This window comes from Myodes glareolus, chromosome 3 (genome assembly GCF_982192425.1).
Source record: "Myodes glareolus chromosome 3, mMyoGla1.1, whole genome shotgun sequence".
Taxonomy (NCBI): Eukaryota; Metazoa; Chordata; class Mammalia; order Rodentia; family Cricetidae; genus Myodes; species Myodes glareolus.
Window position 1 is genome coordinate 114,893,239 of NC_142028.1, and position 16,394 is coordinate 114,909,632.

The window sequence follows — 16,394 nt, forward strand, 5'->3', positions numbered from 1 at the left end:
TTACGAACATCACTACCCTATGAACCTTCTCTTTCCTGCTCTGGTCCCTGTATTTCTGGATACAAGGTCTGTGCAATGCAAACATATTGTAAATATGTCCTTATTTACAGTGCATCTTGGTGTCCCAAACAAAGTGATTCTATTGCCATAATATGAACTTTCTGCAAATTCTTTTTCACAATATATGGAGTGATGTGGAACTTGATTCTTCTTCCTTTTTTAGTCCTATCATTCTCTTGGTAGCATATAGCAGCTCTTTTTTTAAGCCAGTCTCTCAACTTCTTTAAGCTCCATGTATTGTTTTTCTTACGCATTGTGGAGAATTTGGGCTTCTGTTCATGGGGCCAGCCTGTCATACATGGCATTGTGAGTTGCCTCCTTAAGACGTCAACTTTCACTTCTTTAGTGAGTCCTTCACATGGTACTTTGTTGTATTTCCAATAGCTACCTCAAAGTTCTTATGCTTAGTTACATTTCTACCTAGAAAACAAATGACTATTTGAGGCAAAGCCAAGATGCTTTGAACTGTAGTAGAGAAGAGTGGATCAGAAGTGATGCTGGTCCTTGTAGAACATTATTGAACCTCACAGTCTCCAGACTAAGAGCCTTTTAGCACAAAATACTACAAAATGTAACAACATTGAAAAAGAGTTTACATATTTCTATATTAGCTTTGACTCCTATGGAAAAGCAATTATACGTTTTGACTAAGGTATCATTGTTTATAGTTTGCCAATCTGCTATATTTTTGCTAATTAGAGCCTCAACTATATTTTAAATTGAATCACTACCTGGATATTAATAAAATCATATTGTAAGCAGAGACTATGCTTTTGTTGCCCAGACCTGAATAACCACACAGAAACTATATTAATTACAGCACTGTTTAGTTAATGGCTTAGATATAAACCAACCTAGCTCTTACATCTTAACCCCGTTCCATTAATTTATGTATCACAATGAGGCTGTGGCTTACAGGTAATGTTCTGGTATCTTACTTTTATGGCTACTACATGGCATCTCTTTTGACCCCACCTACTAGCTCTCTCTATGTGTTCAGACTTCCCACCTGGATTTACTTTAGAAAGCCATTGACCAAAACAGCTTTATTCATTAGCCAATAAAAGGAAAACATATACAGAAGGACTCCCCACATTAAAATATACTGCTAACACATCTATATGTGCTTTAATAATAAAAATATTTTCACTTTTTCTCTCTTTTCATGTTTCTTACTGAAACAAGAGGAACAGAATACATGATTGTGTAGTTTCTAGAAACTAGAGTTTTAGAAAAGGTTGATAAATACATTTAATAACATTGTTTGTTCTAGAGCATGTGAGACTAAGCATTACATTCCCACCTCATAGTTTTGAGTAGCTTTTATTTATTAAATGATATATTCTCTGCTTCAGGTAGCAGTTGTATCATGTTTTTTTTTCATTGCTGACTCACATTTTGACAAAAAAATTATATAAACTCTATATGTATATGAAGTGATGAATATGGTGCCTACCAGTATCTTGCATAAAATGATTTTTAAAAACTTGAGCATTATGAATTCTGAACGTCTTCTAGTTCAATGTGAACTTGTTAAGGTATATTTCCCTGAGAAACAATAACTTTACAGTCGGTACCATCCTAGTCAAACACATGCTTACATATATCATTTCCAAACTTTGTAAATTTCTTTTTGATACATGGGAGGTTCACTGACTTAAATATACATTCTCTGAATCTCCCAAGTACAGAAATGACAGCTGTTACTCCAGGGATTAAGAAACATACCCTTGAGCACACCTTATATCGACTTGGGCTTCAACTTTTGGGTATATAAAATGAGAATATTAACCAGTTATTATGTGGGACTCCTGGAATGCCTACTGCCCCATCATCTGTCTATGCTTTCCTTATAATTTGTGTCAACATCCTTATGATGCTCCTCTTCATCTTTTGTCTACCAGCAATGTGAGCTTTCCCTTTACCCTGTTCTTTTCTTTTCTTTTTTTTCCAATAGATTTAACTTAATTCTCTTTGAGCCTCCACTTCCCCCACTTTTCACCTTTTTATTTTTTTGAACTCCTGTTGCAACTCTACTCTGAGCTATCAACTCCAATAACAGTTGCTTAATCCACTAAAAATACCAGATGTAATAGGCTCTGAATGATTACGGTGCATATGTTCATGTATATAAAATCTAACCTGAAGTGTGTCCTCAGAGGAGAGTAGCTCCTACACACAAACAGTTCATCACTCTTATAATTATAATTAATATTAGTGAAATCTTTTATCTGTACCTCTTCATTTAGTAATTCATAATAACAAGATGTAGATAGGGAAGTTACAAAAATGTATAAATGAACTCAGAGTTGAGGAAGTGAACTGTGGTCCTGGATATGTTCTACAGCTTTCTCACTTGTCCACCTAAACTGAGATAGTTTTCTAATTCTCTTGGCTTCTTTATCACTATAAAATATGAAGATAATAGTAATCACCTAGAGCATACAGCAAGGAGTGAGTGTTTAGATCTAAAACACACTATGTACAGTATTCTTTTTTTTCAATAATAGTGCATTGTGCATAGTAATTAATCATTGTAGTAATTCCTTTCATTGACTTTATCTAGTTTGTTAATCATAACTTGGATTCATTTCCCTGTAGCAAGCAGAATCCTTGATGCACAAAGGTTGTGTTCATTACCAAACTCTGTGTCAGCCTGCTATAATAAAGAAAGGAAAGAAGATTGTTTGACAATGGTGTGGAGGCCTAGCATTGTTTTGTTTATAACACTGAAGGAGAATACTAGGAGAGTGATTTCCTGACTTGGCAATAGCTGATATGTGATCATAAATGGCAGTCATTCCGACTACCCTATCCTGTGTGCTCTAGTTCCAGGGAGACCCCGGCTTGTGATTAACCACACTCAAATGAATACGGCTCTCATCCAGTGGCACCCCCCTGTGGACACATTCGGACCCCTTCAGGGCTACCGTCTGAAGTTTGGCAGGAAAGACATGGAGCCACTCACTACTCTTGAATTCTCTGAGAAAGAGGACCACTTTACAGCCACAGACATCCACAAGGGCGCATCATACATCTTCAGACTCTCCGCCAGAAACAAAGTGGGCTTCGGGGAGGAAATGGTGAAAGAAATTTCGGTTCCAGAAGAAATGCCAACTGGATTTCCTCAAAACCTCCACTCAGAAGGCACCACATCTACATCTGTTCAGTTGTCTTGGCAACCCCCTGTCCTGGCAGAGAGAAATGGCATTATCACCAAATACACCATCCTGTATAGGGATATCAACATTCCCCTTCTTCCAGTGGAGCACCTTATTGTTCCAGCTGACACCTCTATGACACTCACTGGCTTAAAATCAGATACTACATATGATGTAAAAGTACGTGCTCACACGAGCAAAGGGCCCGGGCCATATAGTCCCAGTGTCCAGTTCAGGACACTGCCTGTGGATCAAGGTAGGATTTGTCTGCTTATGGCCTCCCTCCTTTAAAGGAATATCAATCTTTGGAAATCAATATTTTGAAGCTGTAAATAACCGATCGGCCCATTCATATTAGTAGGTTCAGCACTGCAAGCAGGTAAAGTATGTGTGACTTAATCCATTTTGAAAATCGTAGATTTCAGTTATAGAATGCCTCTGCAAGTCTGGTGGGCAGTACCCTATGTCCTCAGGTAAGATAAACAGAGGATAGTTGGCTGAACTGGAGACAGAGGACAGTGCTTTATGAGAATGGGTATTAATGAATGCTCTAAACAGGTAGGCAAATCGCATTTCTCTCTTTGTTCTATGTAGGCAGTATCTGTCTTAAGCACCGTGATCCATGGTGTAAAAGAACAAGTTATATGCTTTAAGAATAGTTTAAATACACAGTTTTTCCTTTTCCAGCAGTGTTTGCAAAAAATTTTCATGTCAAAGCAGTTATGAAGACTGCAGTACTGCTGTCTTGGGAGATTCCAGAGAATTATAATTCTGCTATGCCTTTCAAAGTAAGTGTTCTTTAGGTGCCATGGGGATGAGTAGAGGGGACAACTCATGTCACGGTGAAACATTATTTGTAACAAATACAGAAAACTTTGTCTCAGACACATGCGCTTGGGCTATAGGTCAGTGGTGGAGCACTCACTGAACACAAGAGGCCCTGGGGTAGCCTTCCTATACTACAAAACAAAGATGATTTGGCTTCATAAGTTCTATTCCTATTTGTGAAAGACTTTCAGGAAACAGTTGCATTTGGTGCTTTGACAGTGTGGTCTTTCCATTCTGGAGAGTAAACACACACTCAGAGCCACAGCTGGCAAGACTGCCATGGCACCTTGTATGTGGAACTTGAACTTTGACATGAAACTATTACTTTCTGTGTCCATAAAAGTAAGAAATCTGCATGATTTCTACTAATGTATAATACCATATTCTGGAAAATTTTAAGATTGTATTTATTGGTCTGAGTTCCTGGCACTTTAAAAATAAAGCTCTGTCTTGCCACTGAGATCTTGCAAAAAAATGAAAAAAGCAGCAATAAGTTAGTATTGCTAACAAATAATAGTAAGTAAAAATATTTGATAGATGAAAATATATTTAGAGCAGGATTTAAAACTTCCTGGTAAATTGTGTGTATAATACATTGTAAACCTTGAACACATTTTATTAAGATCACATGTGACTGACAAGTTAAATCTTAAAATACTATTGTACATTTTGTTGTTGTTGTTTGCATTTTTGAGAGACTCAGGAACATTTTACCTTTACACCTTAAGAACTATCAAGAGAATCGATGCAGTCAACAGAATTACTAATGCTTATCAGATTAGGAATTGCCCAGAAATAGAACAGAGCTGGCAAAGAAAGTAGATAAGTATGGTTTAGAAAATGGTAACCAATTTGTGATTGGTTGTATCTTGGCAGATTCTTTATGATGATGGGAAAATGGTAGAAGAAGTAGATGGCCGAGCTACTCAGAAGTTAATTGTTAACCTGAAGCCTGAGAAGTCCTATTCGTTTGTGTTAACCAACCGTGGGAACAGTGCTGGTGGGTTGCAGCATAGGGTTACTGCAAAGACTGCCCCAGACGTGCTGCGTACCAAGCCCGCCTTCATCGGGAAGACCAACTTGGATGGCATGATTACGGTGCAGCTGCCCGACGTCCCTGCAAATGAAAACATAAAGTAAGTGAAGGAAAGAAAGCAAGTAAACAAAGCCTGCATTCCAGTGTTATCGTGGTTAAAAAGGAAAGGCTCTCTGATCATAACATGGAAGATTTTTCTGTGTGAGCTCATAGTTTAACTACCTACGTCCATCACACTCTGTGTGTGTAGTCATGTTAACACAGTCTCATCAACGTAACAATACATTTTTTATGTTATTTTAAAAGGAAAATGGCAAGTTGCTAAAATGCAGTTTCTTGTAGCACATAGACTACAATTGATAATTGACTGATAGCTGGCAAAATAATGTTTATTATAACTGAAGAGAGCATTAAAATGTACAAAAAGACTGAAGCTACAAGTATTTAAATAGAAAGTAATATTATATATATACATATATGTATATATATATATATATTATTTGTGTGTTAAAATATAGAAAGAGTTCAATTGCAAGCACAAAATAGTACTGAAGGAAAAAATTAGAAAATTCAACATAGAGTGTGGTGTGAAAGCCAGGAGTCCAGAAGTATAAAATTAAGTTCAATCAGTTGAGAAGTTTGTCTAAAGACATATACTTAGCTGGTTCCATAATCAATAGATTAAAAAGACAGTATCATTAAAGTATATGACCAGGGAAAGGATATCATTGCTGTCTCCAGTGTGCCTAGCATAGAGTAGGATATACAGGACAGACACTAATGTAAATCATTCTTAAGAGTGACCAAGCTAGGATAACATGCATCCAGATCATTTCCGAACATATTTTTTATTGTTGTTGTTGTTTGGAGACAGGGTTTCTCTGTAGCTTTGGACCCTGCCCTGGAACTAGCTCTTGTATGCCAGGCTGGACTCAAACTCACAGAGATCCGCCTGTCTCTGACTCCTAAGTGCTGGGATTAAAGGCGCGTACCACTACTGCTTGGCCTGAACATAATTTTGAGGGTTACATTAGGAGCTTACAAAATTTAAGAGCCAGAAACCTAATTGTCAAGAAGTAGTGTTCACTTTAGTTAGGACAGCAAGTGGAGCCCAGAGCAGCTGACAAGGTGGGGCAGGGTGGTGCTGGTGAGAGAGACAAGAGTCAGGTTGTGCTTAGCAGATGGAGCTGACTCTGCAAACACTAGAAACCCACGAAAGCTCTGGTGGAAGGACCAGTGTTACAGCGGTTAGTGTCGCCTCACTTTTATCTTTCCATTTTATGAGCCACTTACGGAACATCTTGCCTCATATTAGCTACAACTGCTATGTGTTTGGGATGGAAAACACATTTCCCTTTTCGCTGTGTAACATGATAAAGTTAAGATGAAATTGTTGCGAAATATTTGAAGTCTTATAGAAAGGCATTTGTATATATTTTGTGTACTGCTGGAATGATTGGAGCTCCCCAAAAGTGGTAGAGAAAATTGTCGAGAAGCCATCACACAGCTGACATTTGACAAATTATCCAACTGCAAAGTGGGGCAAATAGTGGTCCACACAAGAGGCAGCGGGAACTGAGAGACCTTAGAGCAGAAGTGCAGCAGGGGCCAGCATCTGCTTTAAAGAGTTCAGAGAAAGGGACAGTATCACACATGGCTCAGGTCTGAGCTTGGATAACAGTCTGGAAAGTACTGCTATTCACGGAAGGGGTGAAATATCAAGAGGAAATCTGATGCCAGATGGACAAGGTTACTACTCATCAAAAGATACGAAATATCAGGCGGAAATCACTGTTTGACTCAGCAGCTCATAGTTTAAATAAAGGCTTTGTGTGAGAATCCAATTAGAAATGTGGGTCCAGAAGAGTTGCCTGGTACCAAACACTCAAATCTCGGAGTGAGCAGAGCAGCAGTGGTTTTGTGGGGAATGACAGAGCATTGAAACAATGAGATGAACATTTGAAACAGAAGATAAAACACAAAGATTGTAGTATGAAGAGTCCACGAAAGATACAGAGAATGGCTTCTTCTAAAGAGGGCATGTGAGCCAGGACTGCATGGCCTGGGGACTGTATGAGATGCGGCATTTTAACAGGAAGTGTTGAACTCCAGGTTTCAGCCTCATGTGCTGCGTGAGGTAGGAAGATTGAGAATTTGCAGACACCCTGAGTTAATAGCAAGTCCCTTTTGAGTCACACAAACAACAAAAGAGTCCCCCAAATCTCTGGAAAACTGAAAGAAAATAATAAGAAAAACAAGTAGTAACAAATAAAATAATGAAAGAAAAAATTGAAGTGTAACATAATTTGTGATTTTCACTCAGGATTAAGTAGTAATTTTTACCCACTTTAGACCCAGTCAAATCCATCCTTCTTCCACAGACCTTCACTCGTCGTTTATTTGATAAAAATGATGACAGGTTTCAGCACAAGTAATAGAATTTTCAAAATGTTACTAGTAAAATAAATTCACTGAGATAAGGTCTTCATTTTGTCTAATCTTATCCAGTGTCTGAAAATTAAAAGTGAAAATGCAATGCCAGCACACTTTTTATCACAGTAAAATTTAATATGAGTATAAGATTATATTTATATATGCATTGACTTTCTAATTTCTTCTAAGTTTTTATTACTATTAACAGATAAACATGTTTTTGAAAACACTTTATTGAAACATATACAAAGTGGTAGAAGGGGACACATGCCTTTAGTCTCAGCACTAGGCAGGCAGAGGCAGAACAATCTTTAGGAAATTTGGGCCAACCTGGTATACATAGTGAGTTCCAGGCCAACCAGGACTACACAGTAAGACCCTGCCTCACAGAAACCAAAGAAAAGAAGTGGTACATATTTAACATACAGAGTTTAAACAGTTTTTATCATAATTATCATCCATTCAACTGTTAAAGCCCTAGACATAGCACATCTACTTTGAGCAACAATGATGTGCCAGGCAATGTGGCAGAAGTTTAGTGATTAAAGGCAGAATCTATCACTATTCTGAAGCAACACAGTACTTGGAAGACTTGAACATGATGTCTGGCAAAATGTTCTGTGATAGGCTAGGCTCCTTACATTAAGAAACTCAGAGAGGCATCCTGGAGATGTTGACATCTATCTTTAGGCTGAAAAACAAATTTAGGGTGCTGTCTGGGTGGAGGGCCAAGTGCTCGCACCAGAGACCAAGGGAAAGCTGGTGCATGTTCTCTTACACCACATCCTACCAATCTGCTTAGAGTTTTCAGTTGGGGCTCACCAAGTCCATATTGTGTACACAACTTGCTTCCAGTGCTGTGTCTGGGAAGAGAAAGGTGACTGCAAGGAAGTCATATCTTATCATAAAATACAGCAAACAGTTGGCCTGGATACAGTGGAGTAGGGGGTTATAGAAACAAAAACTCTGCCAGCTCAGTGCAGATGTCTAGGGAAGCAGGCTGAAGGCATTGATTAGTCCTTAATGTGAGAAGATGAAATGTTGTAAATGATTATAAGACATCAAGAAATGTGCATGATAAAGTCAGCGCGTTCAATAAGACTCATGGCTGTCCCTGAACACGGTATAGGAAGGGTGAAGAGAGCACCACCTAGTCAGTGACTCTGTCTTTGTAGCTGATGCACAAAGTGAGCAAATTCCTGTTGCAGTGCTGTAGACATTAGTGGAACAGGCATTTTTAGCCTTTGGTGACAGATTTCAGTTTGTGTTTCAACTTCTGAAATAGACTTTCAAGAACGTTTTGTGTTTTAGGGCTTTTGTTTCTTTCTTTTTATCTTTTTTTTTTTAAGCTTGTGCAACTTTACTTTTCAACTTATGTACGTTTTGCCAAATCTGCATGAATTGAGAGTTAGGAAAAAGTGATAAGTTTCTTATTTCCATCTTCTTCTGGTACTTTGTTCTTTTTTGAGACTAGCAAATGGCTGGATTATTTTGGAAACAATCTCAAGGATGCATCAGGCTGTGGTGTCATAGATTCTGTGATATTTCAGTCTTACTTCTTAATAATTTTGGATCCACAATGCCAATCAGAAAATACCACAATTCCACCAACATTCCAAGGTAGAACTGACAGAGGGTGCCCCTGTGATTTTTGTGGAGCAACATTTCACTCTGAGTGCTTAGGGCAAAAATCATAAGACTGATGATGCTGAGGGATAAAGTTACTCCAGGTACCAGGTATAGAAAATAGTTTAATAACAATCAGTGGCTTCATTTTAGAACAGAAATGAAAACAAAAAAGTGTATTGTATATGAACACTGTGCACATTTGGTACATGTACATACAGGCAAAATACTCATGTAGATGAAATAAGATAAATAAAGAAATAGTAATTAAAAATGTGCCCTAAACAGATATTAGAATCAAGAGTTCTGGATATATAGCACTTATATCCAGACCCAGACTGGGCTCTGGGAATGCCGTGATCACTACCTTATGTAGGCTGCCACACTTACAGGAGAGATAAGGAAAGCCTTCTTATTTATCACCCAACTGCTTCATCAGTGAAGGGTATGAAGCTAAGTATAAATAACTTCCCATCGTACACACAGCTAAAATGATTCAACATCTTAATTTGAAGATAGAAATAGGAAAAATCATTCAACCTGCTGTCAGATTTCTATGATAAAATAATTTGATTTAAGCAATACACACAAAACATAACAGGAAAAAATTATGTGAGGATTGACATTCATCTATGAACTTTCAAAAAGAGGTTGACATCCCAGTTAAATAACAAGTTTCAAGATGCCAAGACAGAGTACTAATGCTAAAAGGCTGGCTGCATTTGAAGTCAGGCTATGTTAAAAAGACCATAACTTGCCTTTTTACATAATTATATGGAGCTTGGCCCCTTGATGATAGTTTATTAAATATAATTACTAAAACTTTTCTTAAAATAATTTAAATTTTGAAGATAACTATAATGTTTTCTCTGTATATTAGATTTAACTTACTTAGACAAAGCATCATAATACATAAGTAGTCAAAGACTTTCTAGGTAAATTAATTGAGATGATTTTTAGTATTATTTCACTATTATAGTAGTTGAAGACTATGTTGATAAAAAGCATTTTGAGCCTGGACTCTGGGCTTAAAACAAACAGTCAAAGTAGAATGTAGAACTTGATTTTCTTAAAAACATTTTTTTTCTTTTTCAAAAATGTATGCTCAGTTGGTATGACTTTGTCAATATTAATTTATAGGAAACATATTAGCTCCCCATTTTTCCCTCTTCCCCTTTTGAGTCACCTCATTTTTCATAATGTAGTGTGAGATTAGAACAAGGGTTACTAGTAAACAGATAAAGAAAAATATTTCACAGTAAGGAGTATGTTTCCTGTATAAACCAATGTCACTTGATCATGACATTGTTTTTCTAGTGGAAGGAGAAAAGGCTTGTGTAAGAGTCAGCACTTTCCAATGGATACCCACGCCCGACCCAGGCTGCGCGCTTCCTGAACTCGGGCCCACGAGAAGGGACGATTGTCCTGAGGGTTGAAAAAGGAGACACACACACAAAAGAAACCTAGCTCATCTACAAGAGTAAATGGCAACTTTATTAAGCATAAGTCGGGTATATATACTGTGGGGCAGAAAGACACCAGCCCCCCCATCAGGAACAAGGAAAGAGAAAAGTCAGGGGGCCGCACCCAAGGTCGGAGAGCAGCGGAATAGAGAAAAGAGGAAGCCAGGTGGGCGTGCTCAGGCTCAGAGAAAAGCTGACCCGGGAACCTTGCCTGCGGCAAGAACCTTGCTTGCAGGTGGAATTACCATAACAGTAAAGGGAGAGTTCTCTCTAAGCTACACCCTTGGGCCGTAGGTGAAATTAACATAACAGGAGAGGGCAGTTCTATGCTATACCCTCAAGCTGATGCAATGGAACCAGGAAGCAGAACAGCCCTGCAAAGCGCCTCGGGAATAATGGGGAACCTGTGTACCCACAGGCTTGATGAGAATGGAGATCGCAAAGTCTCATAGAGACCACCAGGTGTTTGACTACTTTAGCTGGAAGATACTTACAGCCCTAAGAGTCACTTTTTCCAACCACATCCATTTCTTAGAGGAAAAGTAATTCAGTGATAAGGTGGCAAAGTTGAACAAATTTTGAGGAGATTACATGTGCATCTACACTTTTTATTTATTCATTTTACATACCAACCATAACAAAAAAATATACAGTGTAAAATAGAAAGCATTTTCAACAAATGGTGCTGGCATAACTGGATACCAGCATGTAGAAGAATGCAAATAGATCCATCCATACTTATCACCCTGCATTTAAGTCATGTCCAAGTGAATCAAAAACATCAACATGAATTCAGTTATACTGAAGCTGATAGAACAGAAAGGGGGAAGTAGCCTATTTCTTGACTATTACATCAATAGCACAGACACTGAGATCAACAATTAATAAATGGTTCCTCCAGAAACCAAAAAGCTTCTGTAAGGCAAAGGACACTATCAATAAGACAAAACATCAGCCTAAAGAATTGGAAAAGATCTTCACCAACCCCACATCTGACAGAGGACTGATCTCCAAAATACATGTACATTTCCTTTAACAATATTATTAAAGTATAGAAACATTCCTTAAATAATCTAAGAAAATTATAGACCCCAAATCATCAATTTAATCTATGTAATAGTCCTGCCTGACGTCAGAAAAGGTTTCACTTGGGAAGTAATAAATGAATAAATACATATTGAAAGAGAATTGACTTGATGCGATTTGAGGCAGATAAGAAAGGATGATCAAAGATGTGACCCCCAAATGCCCCCAGATCAATTCCAAACACCGAAAGCCAATCAAAGTATAGTTTAATGTAGAGACAGGGATTCAAGCAAGATTCTGGCAGGCTTTATAATATCTTGGTCTTTATCCTAAGAGCAATAAGACTCCATTGAAATATCTCCAGGAACTGAATAAGCACAATCAATTGTGTATTGTGAAGTAAAAATTTCAGAGCCTAGACTAGAAAAAGATAGTCAGTGCAGCAGGAAAGTTATGGGACTATTGTCCAAGCATTAAAAAAGTAGGATCAGGCCAGATGAATGGTCGTAGAGGAGCATAAAAGTGAATCCTCTGGAGATAGAGTTCAGAAGTTAAGAGCTCTTGAAGATAAACCAGGAAAGAGGAAGAAGAAAGGGAAAACAAACTGCCAATGTTAGGGTCAGATCCAGGGCTGGGGTCTTTAATGGCTATGGTGCAATGTGAGAGCAGGAACAACTCGTTATTTTTTTTTTCATTACAACCATAGTGATAGCTAAATATTTTGGCGCATAGTTGAAGCCAGATGAATCTTTGATATTCATAAGAGAGTTTGGGGTGAAGATAGCTATCTATATACTATTTACATAAAGCTAATATTCTAAGCTATGAGTAAAAATGGAGTGTCCTTGGGTATGAAAAAAAAAGAATATGAAGAGAAATCCTGAGACAAAGTTTGCTAAGATTCTACACTATTCTAGTTATATGTCAATAATAAATTCTGCTATGATGATAACATTTATACAGTAAGTCATAAATTAGGAAAACTAGGAATGTTGCTAATTACAAAAAAAGGTATAGAATACTTCATGGAAGGTCTTACCAATATGCTATGAAAAGTTTAAAAATATAAAAATTCTTCTTTCAGTGTAATACTGTTTAGACCTTAACATCCCTGGCATCGTGGATGCAGTGCAGTGCTGAGACAGGAGGGCTAACAAGGGCAGGAAGTGGGCAAGAGAAAGCACAAACCTTTCCAGAGAATTGGGGCAGTAAGAGATGGGAGAAAGTGCAGTGATTGGGCCATGTTTTTGGTTTTTATTTGTTTGTTTTAACTTATAATAGGAATGATTTAGTAGGGTTTGCAGTTTCAGAGACCATTCCCGTGCTGTTCATGATAATGGGATAAAAGTATAGCAGTTAGAACTGTATCTGGGAGCTCACATTTTGAATCGTAAAGAGGAAGCAGAGAAAATGCAAACTAGATATGGTGGTAAGCATCTCTACCCAAGACAACTTCCTTGGGGAACACTTCTTCCACAAATATCTCACCTTCTAAGCTTCATCAGACACCTTCATGAACCAAGTACCAAAGATTCAAATAGCTGAGCCTTTGGGAAAATTTCCATTCAAACCACCACAGACAGGACATTAAATTGTGTGAAAGGTCTTCATCTTCTTTTTCTCATCCTTTCTTTCTCCTTCTCCTTCTTCTTCTTCTCCTCTTTCTCCTCGCCCTCTTCTTATATTTTTTTTGTCTTTTAACTTGTAGGTGTTTTGCTCAGGACTTCTGTTTGCTTTATTTTTCAATAGTGAATTCTTATGGTGTTGAAATGCATCTGTAGGCTCCAATGGGAAGAACAGAGTTGAGATAGAAGTACTGACAGCTGGACTGCAGTGTTGAGTACCTGTCATAAGAAAGTGAGACTATAGTAGTAGAAATCAATGATGCACCCATGCCATCCTTAAGTACAGTCCCAGATATCTTCTGTGACAAAAGGAAAGATTATGCTTCGCTTTCATAAACAACCAGGTTTATAGTTTGCTAGAAATATGAAAAGAATTTTTCCCGATTCTTTGTCAATAAGTGATATGGATGCCCTTTCCTAAGAAGATGTAGATGTTCAAGCTCTGAGTCTAATGGAGAAAACTGTGTTTAAGGGACAAGCTATGTGGAGACCTTAGGACCTGTTTGTAACTGAGGGTTATGAGTTTATGATATGATATGCAGTGTTATATTATTTCTCATGCTTTATTTAGACCTCTGGGCCTAGAGACAGAAGGTAGCACCTATGGATTTCAACTAAGGCTCTGAGAAAAAAAGAAATCTACAAAGAGTGAGAGCCTTGGTTGGTGTGTACATCTCTCTAAAGACAGAAAGGAAAACACCAAAGAAAACCATTGGCAGAGGCAGGAAGGTGGGGGGATGCTGAACTGTTTATCCATACACACACACACACACACACACACACACACACACACACACACACACACACACACAGTAACATGCTTAACTTTCAGAAGAAAACCAAGAACCTGGACAGGTTGAAGGTTTCAGGTGATGCCAGGACATTTTACAAAGCCTCTGCTATAGGGAACATGTGACGGGTAATATGAATTTCTGATTGCAAGATTATACTGAAATGAGCAAGACTGCCCTGAAGGCAGCCATGCTTTGCAGGCCATAAATGAGTGCTTAGATCAGTAGAAAGAGAAGGTGATGGATATCTGACCACCACACTGGTAATTAATTGCTGTGGGGTGAGCCGTTCCTTTCTTACCGCATCCAAGAGTGCAATGAATAATTGGGGGGGGGTGTGATACTGGTGAAAAAAGTGGATTTTTTTTCATGTACAAGAATAGCAGCTCAGTGTGGAAGTATAAGAAAAATTAATGGGATTCATCAGCTTGACTGTGATCTATCAAAACCCGCAGGGAGCAATGGGAGCTCTCTGCTAACTCCCATTGTCATTGCTCTAGGAAGAGCTCTCCTGACTACTCAGTGGGTATGAAAAGCGAGAGACTCCTTGACAAGTGTGTTTATCAAGTGCATCTGCAGTGTTATTTTGAACGCTCGGTTGCGGCTCTGTCATCTCTCTCCATGCTCATTTAACATGATGGACTTGTTTGGCAAATCCTTCAGGTGGTAGGAGGATGCGAAGAAAAGGAGGCTTAGTCTGGTTCGTAAAGTAAAAAATATTGGCCTCTTTCACATACTCCAACTCTTATCTCTCCTCACCCTCCTTGATCATCACACTTCCTTGTAGTAAAGAAAATGAATGGCTAGGTGCTGGAACCTTGTGCGTCTGTTAATTAGCTGCTCAGAGCACCATGGAAAAAAAGACTGTGGTTTGAATTCTTGATTAGGAGAAAGGTTTAACAAGTCCTTCTACCTGTGAGTTATAGAAACACTGGCATCCTGGTGAAGAATGTGGCATCTTTGCCAGTATCTCCTGGCCTCTGCTCCATTTTGTACGCTGCCCAGGATGCCAAATTATTTCAGTGTTCTTTTTTTGTTGTTTTGTTTTGCTTTGCTTTTCCTCCAGAGAAAGACATGCACTCTTTTTTGTGGTTATTATTTTTCAGAATATACAACTGCAATTCAAGGGAGTTAAATAAGCAATCTGAGATCTCTGAACACATTAGTATTGAGCCCTAGCTCTAGGCCAGGTAGATCCCCAGATGACACACCAGTCATCAGAACACTACTCTTGGGACTCACGGCCCAGCTAATACAGCAAGCGCAATATGGAAGTGTTCAGTTTTCTAGTAGTGATATTTTTAAAAGGAAGAGTGAAATAAAATTAATTTTAGTGGCATTTGATTTAAGACAACATATCTATATTATTGTCATTTGTCCATATGCAACTACAACTAAATTACCACAGAAATACTTTGCATTATATTTTTTTGCTGTCTTTCACACATGTCTCAGTTCTCACCAACCATATTTCAAATGCTTGGAGACCACAGAAAGTTCACGGCTACAGTACTGGACAGTACAGCTCTAGAAGATATTTATGGGAAGAACCATGTTGTAGCAGAGAGATTGCCGGGAGGTCTTCCTTCGTGCAGTTGACTCTAAGATAACATGTGAAAATGGCTGGAGTCTCCTCCCTTCTTGCTTTTCTTTGCCCCCTTATAATAGCCATTTCTTTTTTAGATTATGTGAGTCTATCCCTGTGTTACGTGTATATGTGTTTTTAGTTTTGCTATGAATCTCCCCAAAATTTATAAGATTATCAAAAAGACTTTGTGATACATAGAATAAGTGAAAAAAAAAAGGAGTCTCCGTGAGTGTCTGAGTGAATTCCCTCACTGTTTTAAACTGCACAGTTATTTAATTGCTCATGTTTCTTGTATCAATGGCCTGATCTTATAGCTGTACAGCTCCTATCCAGTCTTTTGTGCTATAGGAAGGCCAACCTAAATTATGCATTTAATGCGATGCCTAAAATTATAGGGTAATTGCTATATTGTTAGTAAATTATTTTCAGTGCCTTCATACTGAATGCTGATATGAGCAGAGTTCTTATATATGCAAAACAAGAGAAGTGTATATCCTATGATGTCAGAAATCACCTTCATTACTAATGTGTACCTTGTCTTGAACATACTTTAATTGACCACACTCAGCGCATGGAATGTTCACACTTTTTTCTGTAATGATGTGGGATTCCCCTCTGTAAGCTGTGAATATATGCTCTGTATGCTTTGTTACCAGTGGTTAACAAAGAAGCTAATTTGGCCTATAACAGGGCAGAATGTAGCAAGTCAGAAAATCCAAGCTGAGATAGAGGAGGAATGAAGACACAGTCAGAGAAA

The 16,394-nt window shown here is 38.1% G+C and overlaps 1 protein-coding gene across 20 annotated transcripts in view; it reads left to right on the top strand.

Annotated features, from left to right (window-relative positions):
- The window catches only part of Ptprd (protein tyrosine phosphatase receptor type D), a 1,378,451-nt gene that overhangs the window by 1,228,733 nt on the left and 133,324 nt on the right, over window positions 1-16,394 (top strand). For 8 of the 20 annotated variants that reach the window (XM_087904905.1, XM_087904909.1, XM_087904907.1 and 5 more), the window contains 3 exons: window positions 2,890-3,477; window positions 3,912-4,009; window positions 4,926-5,185. In XM_087904905.1, coding sequence (XP_087761031.1) covers window positions 2,890-3,477; window positions 3,912-4,009; window positions 4,926-5,185 — 946 coding nt within the window. Of the gene's footprint in view, window positions 1-2,889; window positions 3,478-3,908; window positions 4,010-4,925; window positions 5,186-16,394 lie in introns of all 20 variants that reach the window. The other 12 variants (XM_085686142.2, XM_087904910.1, XM_087904908.1 and 9 more) reach the window with 3 other exon arrangements.